Below are 17,310 nucleotides of genomic sequence, written 5' to 3' on the forward strand. Positions count from 1 at the left end.
TTGGGGGTAGTTATTTGAACACCCCAAGATGCAGAACCTCACTTCATCCTCCTAAGACCAAAGGATCCACACTGCAGCTGTCTCTGTGGAATTACTGAGGTGTCTCCTTCCCTGAAGTCTTTAGCACTGAAGAATTTCATACAAGCCTCCATCTGTAGTTTAGCTGAACTGTCAAGTGGGTTTTTTTGCCTTCCTCTTGATCTGTTTGTGATTCCTTTTTCCCTTCTGAGCAGGATGCAATCAACAGAATCCAGGACCTGATGGCAGATGGCACACTAACAGGTGACAGCCAAAACACCAAGGGGACTTGGGTTTAGCTGGCAAAATAGGTGGTGCAGAAAAACTCCTTTGCTATGGTAGGGAGAGCCTTCCAGTGTAATTTCCATTTTAAACTGCAAAAGGTCCTTATAGGACTCAATTAATAAATATTTTTATCATCCCTCCCTGCTTTAGCTGCTGGGAAACTGCTGTTGAATTCAGGAACCAGCCCAAGGTTCTGCACCTTGACTGAGCTTCCAGTCTTCTGAAACCTGAATTAGGGATGTTTGGGGGTGGTTTACAAGCCTGTTCTGAAGATGCTGTGGCTACAGCCAGGACCTGGGGCATGGCAGGGTGTGGGGGAAGCAACCAGAACACTTCAGGCCCCCTGAAGTGTTTGTTCACAGAGTCTGAAGTTGGAATGCAAGCAGAGACTGAGCATGTGGGTAACTCCTGGTCTGAACCTGTCTGGTTTAGTGCTGAGCAGCTTTCTGAGGATGAAATAGGGAAGGTAGCAATGCAAACACTCACCTGATACTCTGGTGATGGCTGGGAAGCAGCTGTCTTGGTGATGGGTACCTGTGGATGCCCTAAATGTGTGACCTAAAAATGGGCTGAATCACAGTGTAAGGAGATGTCCTGGCTGTGCCTGGGGCCTGAGAGGCAGCCCAGGGAGCTCTCTGCCTTGCATTTGATCCTGGGATGTGTTGAGAAAACAGAGATGATTCTCACTCTTGATGGAGCAACTGCAATATGAAAATTGAGCTTCATTCCCTTTTTAGAGGGTAAAATGGAGTGGGTGAGCTGGGCTGAGGCACCTCCTGCTGCTTTTCTCCCCCACCTGCCTGGGCTCAGAGCATCAGAACCAAAACTCTCAAGCCCAGGTAGGTGCTGTGGTGCTCTCAGCCAAGTGCAGGCAAGGCCAGGAGTCTGTGGTGCTTTGCTGAGCAGAACCAGTGTCACCAAAGCACTCTGCTCTTGTCAGAGTTGTGCTCAAAAAAGAGCCAAGAGCAGAGAGGAGATAAAAGCCTGACTGCCAGCACGTTGCTCTGCCTGCCCTAGATAGGAAATGCAGGCTCAGCACTTTGAACAGCCCTTCCAAAAGAAGTGAGTGATGTCTGTTGGGAAGTGAGAGGGAGCCAGAGTGCTGACTTCAAGGTCCTTTCTTTTCCCCCTCTAGGTGTGATTGATGACAGAGGGAAATTCATCTACATCACTCCTGAGGAGATGGCTGCTGTGGCTCAGTATATCAAACAGAGGGGACGGGTCTCCATCACAGAGCTGGCCCAGGCCAGCAATTCCCTCATCAACCTCCAGCCTGACAGCCAAGCTGTTGCTCCAACTGTGGCTTGAGAGAAATACAGCAGGAGTTTGACTTCTTCATGAATAAGCCCTGTAATTAGAAAGCAACCAAATCCCCTTTAATCCACTCGCGGTGCTTGGAGATCGGCTGCTCCTTTTTGAGCATCAGCTGCAAGACTTGATCCAAAGTTGCTGTTCTCACCCTGTTAGAACTGATAACCAGCCAAGGACTTGGGGTTCAAACACTCTGATGTACCCCAGGAATATCAGCAATTCCTACAGAGGGACTTTATCTTGGCAGCCAGGCCTGTGGGACTCTACCCAAACTTTTTTTCATCATTTCCAGATTCTGATGTCTGTAACAAATGTACTTGGGTTTGATTGCACTCAGAAGTCTCCAGGTTTGCTGTGAGCTGTGGGACTTTGTGGCAATGACACAAAGAGCCCAGAACACCAGGTGTGCTGGGTGAAGCTGCCAGATCTTGTCTTCTCCATCAGCATTGGAAGGAGAGAGCAAAATAAGAAAAGTCGACGAGTGTGTCCCTTCACCCTGAAACTCTAGAAAAGTGAGAACTTCCAGAGGTTATTTCAGAAAATTTCTGCTCCATAAATATGTTTTTTTGGTTGATGTCATGCAAAAGGCTTGCTGGCAGCCTGGCTGCATTATTTTGCTGTGGCCAGGAGACAGAAACACCTCTAGGGAAAGGCTGACTCGCCTCATGTATTGTGCAGGCCAATTCTGCTGATACCAACCAGACTCTGGTGATTCATCCTTTGAAGTAAGAGCCAGCTCAGTGGGTCTGAAGACCTCAGACACCCCCACCCTGTGGCCTTTGTGTTTCAGAAATTTTTTTTAAAATAAGAAAAATTAAAAAATAAAAAAATAAAAAAAAAACCAGGCACTCTGAATCATGCAATTAATATTACAAGCAAATGATTCTTAATGTATTAATTATAGGGGTCAGCATATTTCCTGCATAAGAACATTTCTTTTTTTTAAATAGCCTAATTGATGCTTTGTTAATTCTCCTTTCTGAACCCCACAGAATCTGTGGGTATTTATAAGTGGGAAGGGCAGGAGGGGTTGGCTTTGTCACTGCCAAACTTAGAGAGAACCTGAGCAGACTACAAGCCAGGTTATCACTGAGATGAGAGAGCAATAAAAGAATGTTTAAAAGCCTCTTTTCCTTTTTCACCTCACCACTACTGCCCAGTGTGATGCTCTGCAGAGTGCTGTGGAAGGTGGGTAATTTATTACTGTGTTGCCCAACCACAGCCAGCAAAAAGATTGCTTGAGATTTGATGCTTGTGAAGTCTCTCAATAGTTCAAAATTTTATTTTCTCCGTGTTTTGGTGTTTTTGTTTTGGTTTCGTTTTGGGGTTTTTTGGTTCTGTCCTAAACTGTCAATAAAAACTGCATTGAAAGAACTGCAGATATCTGTGTTTGAGATCTTTTTTTTTTTTTTTTCTGTGTTAAAGGATTTTGAGATAAAGGAGCCACCCAGCAATGCCACAGACTCCAGTGTGCCAGTCAAAAGACAGAGGTACTCCATTAAATCCCCTGAAATCACTCAGTTTCTGTGAAGGTACCAAAAACCACCACATCCACTGCACAGCACAGGCTTCCTTCTGCAGCTGCAGCAGCAGAGCTGCTCTGCCACCTGAGGACAGGTCAGTTGTCTGCTGAGAACTGAGGCTGCAAATTCCTTTTCCACCTTTCTGCACCTGAGCTGGGAGGAGATGTCTGTCTGGAAATGCTCTGCATTATTTTTGTCTCGGGTTGCTGGAGTTTCAGGGGGCTGTGCCAAGCTTGGAGGGGTTGTTTCTGATTCACTGGCAGGTGGCAGAAAGGCTGATGGAAAGCTGGGGTTTTGAGGAGGTGCCAGGCAGAAGAATGGGATGGCAAAGGATTCCTTAGGAGCCAAATCCATGGGCTGTTGGAGAAAAAATGCCACTTGCCTCAGCTCCTGCTTCAAGCTCCAAAGGAATGTTTGCCCAGGGAGTGAAGGATGTCAGGAGGGCAGGGTAAGCAGAGCAAGTCCTGTGGGGTCACTGAAAAACTTTTGTAGATCTTCCTGCATCTTCTCTGTCACTGTGGGAGAGCAGATGGAACCTGTGGGTTCCACCCAGACCTGAGCTCAGAGCTGACACCAGGGTTTAGGGGGGTTGTGCTCACCTTTATCCATGCTCTGTGTCCAGTTCTGGGGTCCCCACACATAAAGGGGATGGAGCTGTTGGAAAGAGTCCAGAGGAGGCCACAGAGATGATCAGGGGCTGGAGCAGCTCTGGAGCCAGGGGGAGAGTTGGGGGTGTTCAGGCTGAAGAGGAGAAGTATCCAGGGAGACCTCAGAGCACCTTCCAGTGCCTGAAGGGGCTCCAGGAAAGCTGGGGAGGGACTTGGGATAAAGGTATGGAGGGATGGGATGGGATGGTTTTAAGCTACAAGAGGGGAGATATGGATGAGCTCTTGGGGAGAAATTGTTTGGGGTGAGGGTGCTGAGCCCCAGGTTGCCCCCAGAAGCTGTGGCTGCCCCATCCCTGGCAGTGCTGAAGGTTGGATGGGGCTTGGAGCACCCTGGGCTGGTGGGAGGTGTCCCTGCCCATGGCAGGGGGTGGAAATTGGATCATTTTCCAACCCAAACCATTCTGGGACTCTGTGATTCCCCATAAGGGAGATGGAGAGGAGATCTTGGGGAGAATTTCTATGCTGTGAGGGTGCTGAGCCCCTGGCCCAGGGTGCCCCCAGAAGCTGTGGCTGCCCCATCCCTGGCAGTGTTGAAGGTTGGATGGGGCTTGGAGCACCCTGGGCTGGTGGGAGGTGTCCCTGCCCATGGCAGGGGGTTGGGAATGAGATGATCTTGAAGGTCCTTTCCAAACCAGTCAGGGATTCCCTCCTATGGATTCCCAGTGTTGTGTTTTGGACCTGTTCCTGGCCATGCTGTGGTTGTGGAATGCATGGAGCACAGGTCTGCTGATGGTTTTTGGAAGCACCTCAGCTGACTTTGACCATGTTGTAGTCAGAGGGATATCAGCCAGGATAAGGATGTTCTCCTGCCAGCAGCTGCTCTATCTCCAGTAATCCTTTTTCCACCATTTCCATTCCTATTTTTTGCACCCTGTGACATTCTGTCAGCACCCAGTTAAACTCCTTTCCCTCGTGTGAAGTTTGGGTGCTGTGTGATCTTCACTCCACGTGAACTGAGTGACAAGGCAACAATTCAGAGCCCTACAATTACTTCAGGCCAGTTGTTTGGAGGGTTTATAAATGAAGCCACTGCTGCTCCTGACATCTGGAACATCTCATGTTTTTCTTGTGGAAGAAATTCAGGGCTGTGCCCCCAGAATGATTGCACTGGCAGAACTGATAAATCAGGGCTCACATTTGACACCCAGCCCATGAACACAGACACTGTAAGGGGAAGCCAGCCCTGGGGGGATTAAAGGAGGACACAAAGCACCTTTTTGGAGACCTGAATCTCCTGGGAAATTTTCATAGAATCATAGAATTGGCTGGGTTGGAAGGGACCTCAGAGATCATCAAGTCCAACCCTTTTAGGGGGTCAAGCAGAAAACCTGGCCACCACGTGTCAGCCTGTTCCCCTCCATCCCCCCTGCCACAGTCAGCAGTAAAATACTGGGTGAATAATAATAAATACAGCAGAAAACTGGGGTGCACTGTAGGCTTTGGGTGGTCTGAAGCCATAGAAATGGGTGTACAAAGCCCTCATCCCAATGAGCTTGGGGTAAGGATATCCTCTCCCAATCCCCCTCTGGATGGGTTCCCTGGTTTGCTCCCTGGTGCTTGGTCCAGTCTCTTTTTATCATTTTTAAAATAGCATTTTAAAAATTTTAAAAATAATTTTTAAAATAATTTTTAAATTTTTTTTTTTCTATGTTTAGAAAATACTTTTTTCTATATTTTTTTTCCCTATGATATCTCTACATCTGTTAAACCTTGCTCATGCATTTGGCAGCATTTCTCACCATGTTTTCCCTCTGAACTAGTGCAAGAGCTCCCAGGTACTCTGCTGGAACATGGGAAGAATAATAATAATAATTACAAGCTCATTTCACTGAGCTTGTCCTAATTTTGCCATTCCACCTGAAGGCAAAGACCAAAAAAAAAAAAAAAAAAATTAGATTGAAAACCTCATCCTCACATCACACAAGGTGAGATCTGATCAAGGAAAACTCCAGCTCCTTTTTCAACCAAAGAATGTGACCCATGTGAGGCATTTACAGGTGCTTAAAATGTAAAAGCAGCAAATGACACAAGTTTTAATTTTATTTCTTTGTTTAGAACCCACTAGCCACATAGTTTCCAGCTTTCCTCTGTAACTATGGATGTGAGGAACAAATTTGGGTGGTTTTTTTGTTATTGTGCCTTGTTTGAGGGGATTTTTTGTGTGTGGTTTTTTTTTTTTTAACTGATACTGTGTCTTTATCCTTTGAGGAAAATGCTAAATGTCACAAGATGGCAGTGAATCACAAAGCTGCAATGTTCCCCTCTGCACAGAAACAGTCAAATGCTGGATTCACAGATTTTTTTAAACTATTTAATCATATTTTTTTTTTCTTTTAACCCAAAAGCAAATAGAGAGAGCAGTGCTAGAAGGCAGGGATCTCCTCCACCCAAAGGGCTGACATGCAGGGAAGTTTTATGCCCTGGAGCAATGTGAGGATGGAACCTGAATTCTTTTCATCTTCTCTGACATCAACAAAAAAAAAAAAAAAAAAAAAAAAGTGAAAGTCGAGTAAAACAGAGGAATGGAACAAAAAAAAAAACCAACCTTCACTTCCAAAAAAATAAAGGAACTTTTTATGGCTTCTGTTGGTTCATCCATATTCATCACCAATCACATTTTGTGACAAATCATTCCTGGCTGGTTTTGTGCTGGAACAACGAGTGCCATCAGCTGAGCTGCACTTGGGGACCATTTTCTGGAGGGTTCTCAGCTGGCCTGGAGCAAAGTTCCAGGAAATCTTGGATTTCTTCACCCTTCAGAAGGCTTCAGGAGTAGAGATGAAGGAACAACTCCACATTATTTGTTGCCCAGGAACCCACTTCGTGGCCCTTCTGAGCCAAAGATTTTCTCTTTCTGCCACCAGATGAGCCCTGGTGAGTTTCTCTCCTTCTGAAAGTGCCTGCAAAAGTGCTGAGCTTGCAGATCACACCAGGACAAACAAAAAAAAAACATCAGGGCATCCAAAACCATTGAATTCCTGGCCATGCCCATCAACAGGAGATGCTGCAGAGAAAAACAAGCCCTCAAAAAGAGGGAAAAGTCTCTTTTGGAGACAGATCATTGCTTTGGAAGCCACTTAGGCTGTGCCCAGGGCTCCTCAGCTGGGGTCTGCCCACTCTGGAGGACACAGAAGGGACCCAGAGGGATTTTTATAACCTGATCTTTGAGCTCCTGTGGCCACCAGGGTTGTCTTTAGGGCCAGCAGGTCCCATATGGCCCTGTGCTCTGGGATGCAGTTGGCACAGCTCCTTTTGTTCTTTCTCCCAGCCTGTTCCAGTGGCCTGAAATTCATCTGAGATGACCCAAAAACAGGGCTGAAATTTGCCCAAGAGAGGGAGGACTCAAATCAGAGGGGAACCATAGGAGGGAACAGCATCTCCTCCAGAAACACCTCCTGGTCAGGAGGAGCTGGGCTCAACCAGAGAGGACAGGACAGGGATTTCTGCTTTGTCTCCAAGGAAAATTCCTGCCAGCAGCAGATCAAGGTCAAGGGGATGGTGCAGGAGGATGGCCTCGTTTCAGCCTGGCAGGGAAACCTGGAATTCTGCAGTCAGGTTTGGGATGCACCTTGTAGGACAAGGATGTCCTTGGTTGTGCTGCTGCCTTGGAGTGGTGACTCCCAGACTGGAGGAGCTGGAGAACATCTTTGGGAGGTTTTTTTTCCTCTGTCCTCCTGCTAGGAAGATGCTCCAAGGGGCTGTGGTGTGTGAGCTCCTCATGGTCCTTGGGGAGGGCAGGATTCAGATGGCAGAGGGAAAGTTTGGGGCAAGGAGAGAGGCAGTGATGGGGCAGGAGGTGCTGCTGAAGCTCAGCTGGCAGTGGGGATGGTGCAGGATTGCTCAGCCCCAGGAGAAAAAAGGTTACCCCAGGGTGGGAGGAGAACATCACAGGATCCCAGCATGGTTTAGGCTGGAAGGGACCTTACAAAACATCTCATTCCAACCCCCCTGCCATGGGCAGGGACACCTCCCCCAGCCCAGGGTGCTCCAAGCCCCATCCAACCTTCAGCACTGCCAGGGACGGGGCAGCCACAGCTTCTCTGGGCTCAGCACCATCCCACCAAACAATTTCTTCCCCATATCTCATCTAAATCTCCCCTCTTGCAGCTTAAAATCATTACCCCTCATCCCATCCCTCCAGGATGTCCCAAGTCCCTCCCCAGCTTTCCTGCAGCCCCTTCAGGCACTGGAAGATGCTCTGAGGTCTCCCCACTGGATCTTCCTCTTCTCCAGCCTGAACACCCCCAACTCTCAGTCTGTCTCCAGAGCTGCTCCAGCCCTCTGAGCATCTTTGTGGCCTCCTCTGGACTCTTCCCAACCTCTCCATGTCCTCATTTACCCTGATCCCTGCCCCAAACATCTCCCCAGCTGCCTGTGCTCTCCCTGACACCCCCCCCTCCATCCAGACCATCTCCAGGAGATGGCAGCACCAGATCTCCCATCTTCCCCCCATCCCTGGGCAACATTTCCATGGCAACAGGAGCAAAGCATCCCCCAGGGCTTGGAGGGTGACCTCAAAGTTAAGGAAATCCGTGGCCAGGAGCCCAACCTTCCTTGAGCTGGGGCAAGGTGGAAAGAAGCTCCATGTCCCTTTGCTCCTCACTCAGCCTTTAGAAAGCTGCCTGCTCCCTGCTTCCCAGGGTGCTGCTTAGCAGGGGTGGTGTTATCCATCCCTCCTTCCATCCATCCTTCCATCCATCCATCTATCCATCCATCCATCCATCCATCCATCCATCCATCCCTCCATCCATCCATCCATCCATCCATCCATCCCTCCTTCCATCCATCCCTCCATCCATCCATCCATCCATCCCTCCTTCCATCCATCCCTCCTTCCATCCATCCCTCCATCCATCCATCCATCCATCCATCCATCCCTCCTTCCATCCATCCCTCCATCCATCCATCCCTCCATCCATCCATCCATCCATCCATCCATCCATCCATCCATCCCTCCTTCCATCCATCCATCCATCCATCCATCCATCCATCCATCCATCCCTCCTTCCATCCCTCCATCCATCCCTCCATCCATCCATCCATCCATCCATCCATCCATCCATCCATCCATCCATCCCTCCATCCATCCATCCATCCATCCATCCATCCTTCCATCCCTCCATCCATCCATCCATCCTCAGGCTGGTGGCAGGAGAAGCAGCAGTGGGAGCTGGTCAGCATCCACTAATATTCCTGTTCACAAAACCTTGCTCCTCCAGCAAGAAAATCACTGAGGTTGTGGCCCTTAGTGTGCACATTGAATTTTTTTTCTTTCTTTTTTTTTTTTAGCAATTAAACAGCACCTAACATGGAGCCACCAGATGATCCTGAGGGTCCCTTCCAACCCAAAACCATTCCATGATTTTCTGGAAGGTTTTTTGGTGTCTGAAGGAGTCAGGGCATGGATCAAAGAGCTGTTTGAGGATGGTAGATGTTTGGGAAGGGATTTGTAGCAAGCTTTCAAGGCTGCTTTGCTGTCTCAATACTTGACATTTGGCCACCTCCATCTGATGCTCTCAAAATTCCTTCTCAAACCCTCACTGCTCCCCTGACTGCTGGGGAGGACAAACCAGCCACAGGAAATTGTTCTCCACATCTCCTGGAGCCTCCTAACTCAATCCCTGGACCTGGACTCATCCTTCTCCTTCCAGCAGAGCTCAGCAGAGGAGCTGCTCCTGTCCTGTCCTGTCCTGTCCTGTCCTGTCCTGTCCTGTCCTGTCCTGTCCTGCCCTGCCCTGCCCTGTCCTGTCCTGTCCTGCCCTGTCCTGTCCTGTCCTGTCCTGCCCTGTCCTGTCCTGTCCTGTCTTGTCCTGCCCTGCCCTGCCCTGCCCTGTCCTGTCCTGTCCTGTCCTGTCCTGCCCTGTCCTGTCCTGTCCTGTCTTGTCCTGCCCTGCCCTGCCCTGCCCTGTCCTGTCCTGTCCTGTCCTGTCCTGTCCTGTCCTGTCCTGTCCTACCCTGCCCTGTCCTGTCCTGCCCTGTCCTGCCCTGCCCTGTCCTGTCCTGTCCTGTCCTGTCCTGTCCTGCCCTGTCCTGTCCTGCCCTGCCCTGTCCTGTCCTGCCCTGTCCTGTCCTGTCCTGTCCTGTCCTGTCCTGTCCTGTCCTGCCCTGTCCTGTCCTGCCCTGTCCTGCCCTGCCCTGCCCTGTCCTGTCCTGCCCTGTCCTGTCCTGTCCTGTCCTGTCCTGTCCTGTCCTGTCCTGCCCTGTCCTGTCCTGTCCTGCCCTGTCCTGTCCTGTCCTGTCCTGTCTTGTCCTGCCCTGTCCTGCCCTGTCCTGTCCTGTCCTGTCCTGTCCTGTCCTGTCTTGTCCTGTCCTGTCCTGTCCTGTCCTGTCCTGTCTTGTCCTGTCCTGTCCTGTCTTGTCCTGTCTTGTCCTGTCCTGTCCTACCCTGCCCTGTCCTGTCCTGCCCTGTCTTGTCCTGTCCTGTCCTGTCCTGTCCTGTCCTACCCTGTCCTGTCCTGTCCTGTCCTGTCCTGCCCTGTCCTGCCCTGTCTTGTCCTGTCCTGTCCTGTCCTGCCCTGTCCTGTCCTGTCCTGTCCTGTCCTGCCCTGTCCTGTCCTGTCCTGTCCTGTCCTGTCCTGTCCTGTCCTGTCCCAGGGCTGCTCTCGAGCTGCTGGAGCTTTCCCTTTGCTTTTTTTTTTTGCCTGTAGCTTTAGGAAGAGGTGCTGCCCGTGCTGGTGTCACCCTGGGAGGACCTGACACAGCAAAACCAGGGGTGGCTTTTGTCCTGATCCAGCCCTGTCTCTGGCTGGTGACCTGCTGTGCTTCCAGCTCCCAGCTCCATAGGAAAACCCCCCCATCCCTGGAGCAGCAGCATCTTAGGGGGCTGCCAGGCAGCTTCAACTCTTGGTGTGGAATCCTGGAGTCATTTGGGTTGGAAAAGACCCCTAAGGTCAAGTCCCACCATAGAATCCTAGAATCCTAGAATGGGCTGGGTTGGAAGGGACCTCAGAGCTCATCAAGTCCAACCCTTGCTCCACTCCCACTGCAGTTCCCAGCCCATGGCACTGAGTGCCACATCCAGGCTCTTTTGAAATATCTCCAGGGATGGAGAATCCACCCCTTCCCTGGGCAGCCCATTCCAATGCCTGATCACCCTCTCCAGAAAGAAATTCTTTCTAATGTCCAACCTAAACCTCCCCTGGCACAACTTGAGACCTCTTGTGCCCTCTTGTCTTGCTGAGAGTTGCCTGGGAAAAGAGCCCAACCCCCCCCGGCTCCAACCTCCTTTCAGGGAGTTGGAGAGAGTGATGAGGTCTCCCCTGAGCCTCCTCTTCTCCAGCCTGAACCCAGCACTGCCAAGGCCACCACCACCCCATGTCCCACAGCTCCACAGCTTTAAACCCCCTCCAGGGATGGGGCCTCCTGATGAAACAGCAGATCCTCAGCACAGGTCAGGTCTCCTGCTCTGTTTGGTCCTTCCCCAGAGATGCTGCAAGTCTTTGTTTTCCTTCCTTTCCCTCTTTCCCACTCCATAAGGATTTGCCAGCCTGGCTGAAGGCTTCACACTGCATTTGCAGTTTATTCCCATGCAGAGTCAGCCTAGAGAGCTGCCACTCACCAGCCTACCAAGATATTTTGGTAAATATAAATAGAATAAAGCTGGAATACAAAGTAAACTGTTTATTTATGCAGGCAGCAGAAAGCAGGAGCAGTGTTTGCAAAGGATGCTGAGAGCCTCTGCTAGAAGGTTGCTTGTGCCAGGGAAAGTCCAAAGCACTGCTTGAGCTTCACCTCTTAAGTTGTGATGAGCTGCATGGACAGTGCCCAGCTCAGCCCAGCTACTTCCAAGAAGCAAGATCTTGTCCTTGAAACCCACCCCAGAGCTAATCCCAAGCTTTCAGGCCAAAGAGAACCTCGGACACTGGGATTGTTGCTGAAACATTCATTCCCTTAGCTTGTTGGGTCTCTTCTTTCTGGGGGAGAGCAGAAAAGGAAAAATCCCAACATGGAAAACCCCCCTAAAAATCTCACAGAGTGAGAGTAAAGTGTGTGTAATGGGACTCCACATGGCCCATACCAAGGCTTCCTCTGTGCCAAGGACCAAGAGCTCCCACCCTTGTTCCACAGGAACCAACCTCCACTTCCCAACCCTTCCTCCCATCACAAACCACAATCCATGACCTTGGACATGGCAGGATCCTGCACCCAAGGCAGAGAGACCTACAGGGGACTTGACTGATGCCAAGAATCCTTTTGCTCTCCCAACCAGAGTTATCTGCAGCTCAGCAGGGAACATCCTTGAGCCTGGTGGCATCTCTGAGCCCAGGCCAGAAGAAATCACAAGGAACTTTGCTCCAAGAGTCTTCAGGACTTACCACTGGCTGCTGGGATCCAGTTCCCTCACCCAGGGAATGAAGAAATGAGCTCCTTGAACCTTTCCTGGGATGGGATGGAATGGGAAGAGAGGGAGATGAATGAGTTTGCCCGAGAAAGGTGTGAAAATGAGGCCAGGAGCAGAGTCAGAGATCCCAGCAGATGTGCTGGACCACACCTGGTGCCAGCCAGGTTCATCCATGCTGTCCTGGGTGGATTTGGCCTGGCTGGCAAGGAGGGATTGGGGCTTTCCTCTGCCTCCATCCACCCCTCCTTTGTGGGCTACTAAGCAGGCAAGTGTTTTCTCCCAAACATCAGTGCTAATCAGGCAGCATGTTGTGTCTCATTAGGGCTTGTGACAAAGTGACTCAGCTTCCCCCCCTGCCTGGCAGGACAATGATTTCATCCCAGGCCAGGTGTTAGCAGATGGGTGCCAGCTTCACACACTTGCAGCCAAGCTGCTCCTGGCATTAATAAAATCCATCCCCATCAGGCTCCAGAAGGGATGGAAACAGCCACAGGAACATCCACTCCTCAACCTTCCTGCTTGCATCCTCTCCCCCATCTCCTTTCAGCACCCCAGAGCTTGTTGCCCCTTCCTGAAGTCCTCTTTTTGGGGGATAAATCTGTGTTCCACCAAGAGGGACTTGGTTCCTACTCCTGATCCTTCCCCCAGCCAGGAAACAAAAAGCAGGAGGCATTTGCTTCATCCTCCCCAGGCACTGAAGCCAAGAACATTCCTGGGAGCATCCAGAAGGTCGTGGGAAACCTCCAAGGGAAAATGGGATCTGGAAAGAAAGCAGCAAAATGGGATGAGGAGTGGGAACAGATTTCACAGGATACTCCAGAGCAGCTGGTGGCTTGGAAATGAAACACATCTGGATGGCTTCAAGAGGCCTGAGGTGCTGCAGGGGATGCCAGAGATCCACCCATTTTCCAGTCAGCTGAAGCTGACTTGATGCTCCACCAGTACCATTTAATACTCCACTAAAAATGGTCCAAGACTCCCATCCCATTTTTTCTTGGAAATGGCACACCCTGGGAATGGATGGGAAAAAGTAGCTCAGTCAGGAGTTTTCTAGCTTTGGATGAGGCCTCTGCTTCCAGCTTTTCAGGAGGAAAAAAAAAAAAATTATGCTGGAGCAATCCCTGTGTCTGTTCCCTCCCACCCAAGAAGAAGGGAGGTGACAATTTATCTGCCTGCTTCCAGGCAGGGAAGGGACATTCCAGCAGCAGGGATCCAGCTCATCTTCTCCATGGGAAGAAACCAGCAGCACGAGGACATGGACATCAATCAGCAAAGGGCAGGAGGTGGGAAGCACCACAGAAGGCAAAAACAGGCACTGGAGGCAAAGTGGCCACCTGGAGGACATCACTAGCCCAGCAGGGCTTCTAGCATGGCTCAGGGGTTGTTGCCTCCTGATTAGATTTGTCCCGTTGTTAAGAGGCAATTTTTCCATCCTCATGGCCCCACTGGCTCTCTGCTGGCCACAAATCATCAACTCTCTGCTCTCCCTCCCCTATAAAAGGTTCTGGCCACTTGATTTCTTGATCCCAGACCTCCTAAAGCCAGGGGATCACACGTTTGCCTTTTAGGAAGGAAGATTTGTGGGCCAGAAGGCCAGAAAAAAACCCAAAAAATCAATATATATATATTTTCCCTCTTATTTTTCACCTCTATCTGTAATTAACCTCTGGTCAAGGAGCAGTTCTTGCAGCAGAAGGAAGCCAGAGGTGTTCTGGAGTTTTCTGGTCCAGTTGTGCTGGGTTTCCAGGAAGATCTCCCCAAGCTCCTTCTATTTCTGGGTGTCACAGTGAGACAGCTGAGCTCAGGATGCTTTGCTGGCCAAACCCAGCAGGGCTGTGATGCAACAGCCCTGGCTGAGGGCTGCACAAACTTTCCAGCTGGAGGAATTTAATTTTTTTAATAGAAAGATGAGGGGGGAGGGGACAAAAAAAAGGCAGTGAGCAGAGAGGGGAGGCTCAGGGTGACTTTTCTTGGAGCAACAGCCACAGAACACCTTGTTCTGCCTGCCTGGGGTGAGCTTGGCTCATGTCACATCCTTCAGATGTGGAGGAGGAGATGACCCAGTGCCAACCCCTCTGCCATGGGCAGGGACACCTCCCACCAGCCCCATCCAACCTTCAGCACTGCCAGGGATGGGGCAGCCATGGGAGGGATGGCAGGGGATGGAAAAGGAGAGGGTGAGGATGGAAAAAGAGGCTGAGTGGTGAGAAGGAGAGGGTGAGGATGGAGGAGAGGATGGGGTGGAGATGGGGAGGGTGAGGATGGGGAAGTTGGGGATGAGGATGGGGAGGTTGAGGATGGAGATGGAGAAGGGGAAGGTTGGGGAATAGAGAAGGGGAAGGTGGGGATGGAGAAGGAGAGGGTGGGGATGGAGATGAGGAAGTTGGGGATGGGGATGGAGATAGGAAGGTTTGGGATGGAGAAGGGGAAGGTGGGGATGGGGAAGGTGGGGATGGAGAAGGTAAAGTTGGGGATGGAGAAGGGGAGGTTGGGGATGGAGTGGGGGAGGTTGGAGAAGGGAAGATTAGGATGGAGAAGGGGAGGTTTGGGATGGAGAAGGGGAAGTTGGGATAGAGAAGGGGAGGTTGGGATAGAGAAGGGGAGGTTGGGATAGAGAAGGGGAAGGTGGGGATGGGGAAGGGGAGGTTGGGAATGGAGAAGGGGAGGATGGAGATGGAGAAGGGGAGGTTGGGGATGGAGAAGGGGAGGATGGAGATGGAGAAGGGGAGGATGGAGAAGGGGAAGTTGGGGATGAAGAAGGGGAGGATGGAGAAGGGGAGATTGGGATGGAGAAGAGGAAGGTGGGGATGGGGAAAGGGAGGTTGGGAATGGAGAAGGGAAGATTGGGATGGAGAAGGGGAGGTTTGGGATGGAGAAGGGGAAGGTGGGGATGGAGAAGGGGAGGTTGGGGATGGAGAAGGGGAGGTTGGGATGGAGAAGGGGAAGGTGGGGATGGGGAAGGGGAGGTTGGGGATGGAGAAGGGGAGGTTGGGATGGAGAAGGGGAGGTTGGGATGGAGAAGGGAAGATTGGGGATGGAGAAGGGGAAGTTGGGGATGAAGAAGGGGAAGTTGGGGATGGAGAAGGGGAGGTTGGGATGGAGAAGGGGAAGGTGGGGATGGAGAATGTGGGGATGGAGAAGGGGAGATTGGGGATGGAGAAAAGGAGGTTGGGGATGGAGAACAGACAGCCTTGCTTGCATTTGAGCCAGGAGGAGATGAAGCCATGCTGCCCAGGCCCCTTTCCCCCTCAGCTATTGGGTAAATCTCCTCCAGCCCATCACCAAATCTGTGAATCCCCATCCCAGAGCAGCTCCTGCCCTCCAGCTCTGCACATCCCCATCCAAAGGAATCTCCTTCACCAGCAGATCCCTGGAGGCTTTTTTTCCAACCCAGGTCCCACCTATCCCATCCTCCATCCCACCCCACATCCCCGGGACCCCTCAAAGAGCTGGAGGTGAGGATTGGGGTGCTGGGAGCAGCTCTGGGGGTGATGTCTGTGTGGTGGGAGGGGACAGGGCTGGGGGAAGGCCACCACCTCCCCCCTGCACACAGCCAAGTGTCACTCCTCATCACCATCACCCTGCCTGGGGAAGGGATGGGCCACAAGCAGACAGGACCCGAGGCAGGAGAGGGAGGGTGGGGAGAGCATCCCTTCCCCCACCACCCCCCTTCCTGCCCCCAGAGCTTTAGCGGCCCAAAATTCTGCGTTTTTAAAAAAAAAAAAATGTTTATTTTTCAGGATTTAAGAAAAAAAAAAAAAAAAAAAGCAGGCTGGGATTGGGGGCTAGGGGGAAGGGAGGTGTTTTCCAGCTGAAACAAAGCCTGGGGATGCTCCTTAGTCAGGAATTCCCCTCCTGGGAGGTGGCACTTCCTCTCCTGCCCCTTTGTTTCCCTTCCCAAAGAATTATGAGGTCCCCTTCTTTCCCTTCCCAAGGAATTAGGAGGTCAGCCTGCAAAATCCTGAGATCTCACCCCAAAATAAGAAGCCTCTGTGGGCTTTGTCCCTTCCAAACCCCCTTCTCTGGGAAATTCTGGGGAAGCTTGGGCAGGTTGGGGAGCTGGTTCCCCCAGGTTGTGCATCCCCAAGGTGAATTTTTGGGTTCTTTCCTCTGCAGAGAAACACCCCTGAGCCCAGATTGGGCCTCTGGACCTCCCCCAGGAAGATTTTGGTGTTGCAGATGGGCTGCCATGTGAATCCTTCACCTTCAGCCACCTCTCCTGAGGCCACCTCCCCCCTGGGTGATGCTGAAGGGGACCCCAGAAACCTCCAGGCTCCCATTTGATCTTGTGAGTAAAAAATAATAACTAAATAAATAAAAATTATAAAAATAAATAAATTTAAAAAAAAAAAAATAAAAAAAAATAAATCCAGCACAGCTCAGCCACCCCCCATCTCCCTCAAACTGAACCCTGGGATGGGGAAGGAGGAAGGGAAAGAGGGAGAATTCCTTCAGACAACAGAGGTCCTGGGCTGTCCTGATTTTTCCCCTGTGCTGCAGCCAGTGCCAGATTATTATCCTCAAAGTGGCACACACAAAATTTAGCAGCAGGGGAAGAGAAAAAAAAAAAAAAAAAAGAAGGAGAAAAACCTCATTCCCAGAGCAGGGAGTTTGGTGTTGGTCTCATTAAAGACTGAATCACAACAAACCAACTCATTTCTCTTGGCTTCATGGCAATGGGAGCAACACAGAGAGTCCAGATTGTCCAATTATTGCTAATTCCTGGCAATAATGAATGCAGTGAGGATTGGGACAGCATCTTCCCAGCAGCTCTGGGGCTGCTTCACCCTTCCTCAGAGCTTTCATGGAAGCCACCAGCACTCCTTTTTTTTTCTTTTTTTCCTTTTTTTTTTCCTTTATTTTTTCCTTTTTTTCTTTTCCTTTTTCTTCTTTTTCCTTTTCTTTTCTTTCTTTTTTTCTTCTTTTTCTTTTTCTTCTTCTTTTCCTTCTTTTTCTTCCTCTTTTTTTTTTTTTTTGCTGGGGGTGTGATTGTTGCCCTGGTTGTTTCTGGGGGGTCATTGGTGTTATTTCCAGAACCTCACCAAGCAGTTTGCTCTTGGCACTTCATCAGCAGGAGGGAATGGGTTGGGTTGGAAGAGAGCTCCAGGATCACCCATTCCCAACCCTCCTGCCATGGGATTGGGAACCCCAACCTCCCACTAGC

The 17,310-nt window shown here is 50.6% G+C and overlaps 1 protein-coding gene and 2 long non-coding RNA genes across 3 annotated transcripts in view; all 3 read left to right on the forward strand.

Annotated features, from left to right (window-relative positions):
• DDRGK1 (DDRGK domain containing 1) overlaps positions 1 to 2,993 on the forward strand; it is a 29,855-nt gene extending 26,862 nt beyond the window's left edge. Inside the window, exons 8-9 of the mRNA XM_071753152.1 lie at positions 234 to 282; positions 1,439 to 2,993. Of these exons, the coding sequence (XP_071609253.1) occupies positions 234 to 282; positions 1,439 to 1,611 (222 nt within the window). The 3' untranslated portion in view covers positions 1,612 to 2,993. The remainder of the gene's footprint in view (positions 1 to 233; positions 283 to 1,438) is intronic.
• A 46-nt stretch (positions 2,994 to 3,039) lies between these two features.
• Positions 3,040 to 16,432, forward strand: LOC139800213 (uncharacterized). Its single transcript, XR_011727648.1, has 3 exons — positions 3,040 to 3,231; positions 15,357 to 15,601; positions 16,263 to 16,432. It is a non-coding gene; the product is annotated as an uncharacterized lncRNA (long non-coding RNA).
• LOC139800212 (uncharacterized) lies at positions 5,441 to 6,345 on the forward strand. The gene is made up of 2 exons (XR_011727647.1): positions 5,441 to 5,778; positions 5,821 to 6,345. It is a non-coding gene; the product is annotated as an uncharacterized lncRNA (long non-coding RNA).
• Positions 16,433 to 17,310: the final 878 nt, after the last annotated feature.

Source organism: Heliangelus exortis, chromosome 10, assembly GCF_036169615.1.
Source record: "Heliangelus exortis chromosome 10, bHelExo1.hap1, whole genome shotgun sequence".
Taxonomy (NCBI): domain Eukaryota; kingdom Metazoa; phylum Chordata; class Aves; order Apodiformes; family Trochilidae; genus Heliangelus; species Heliangelus exortis.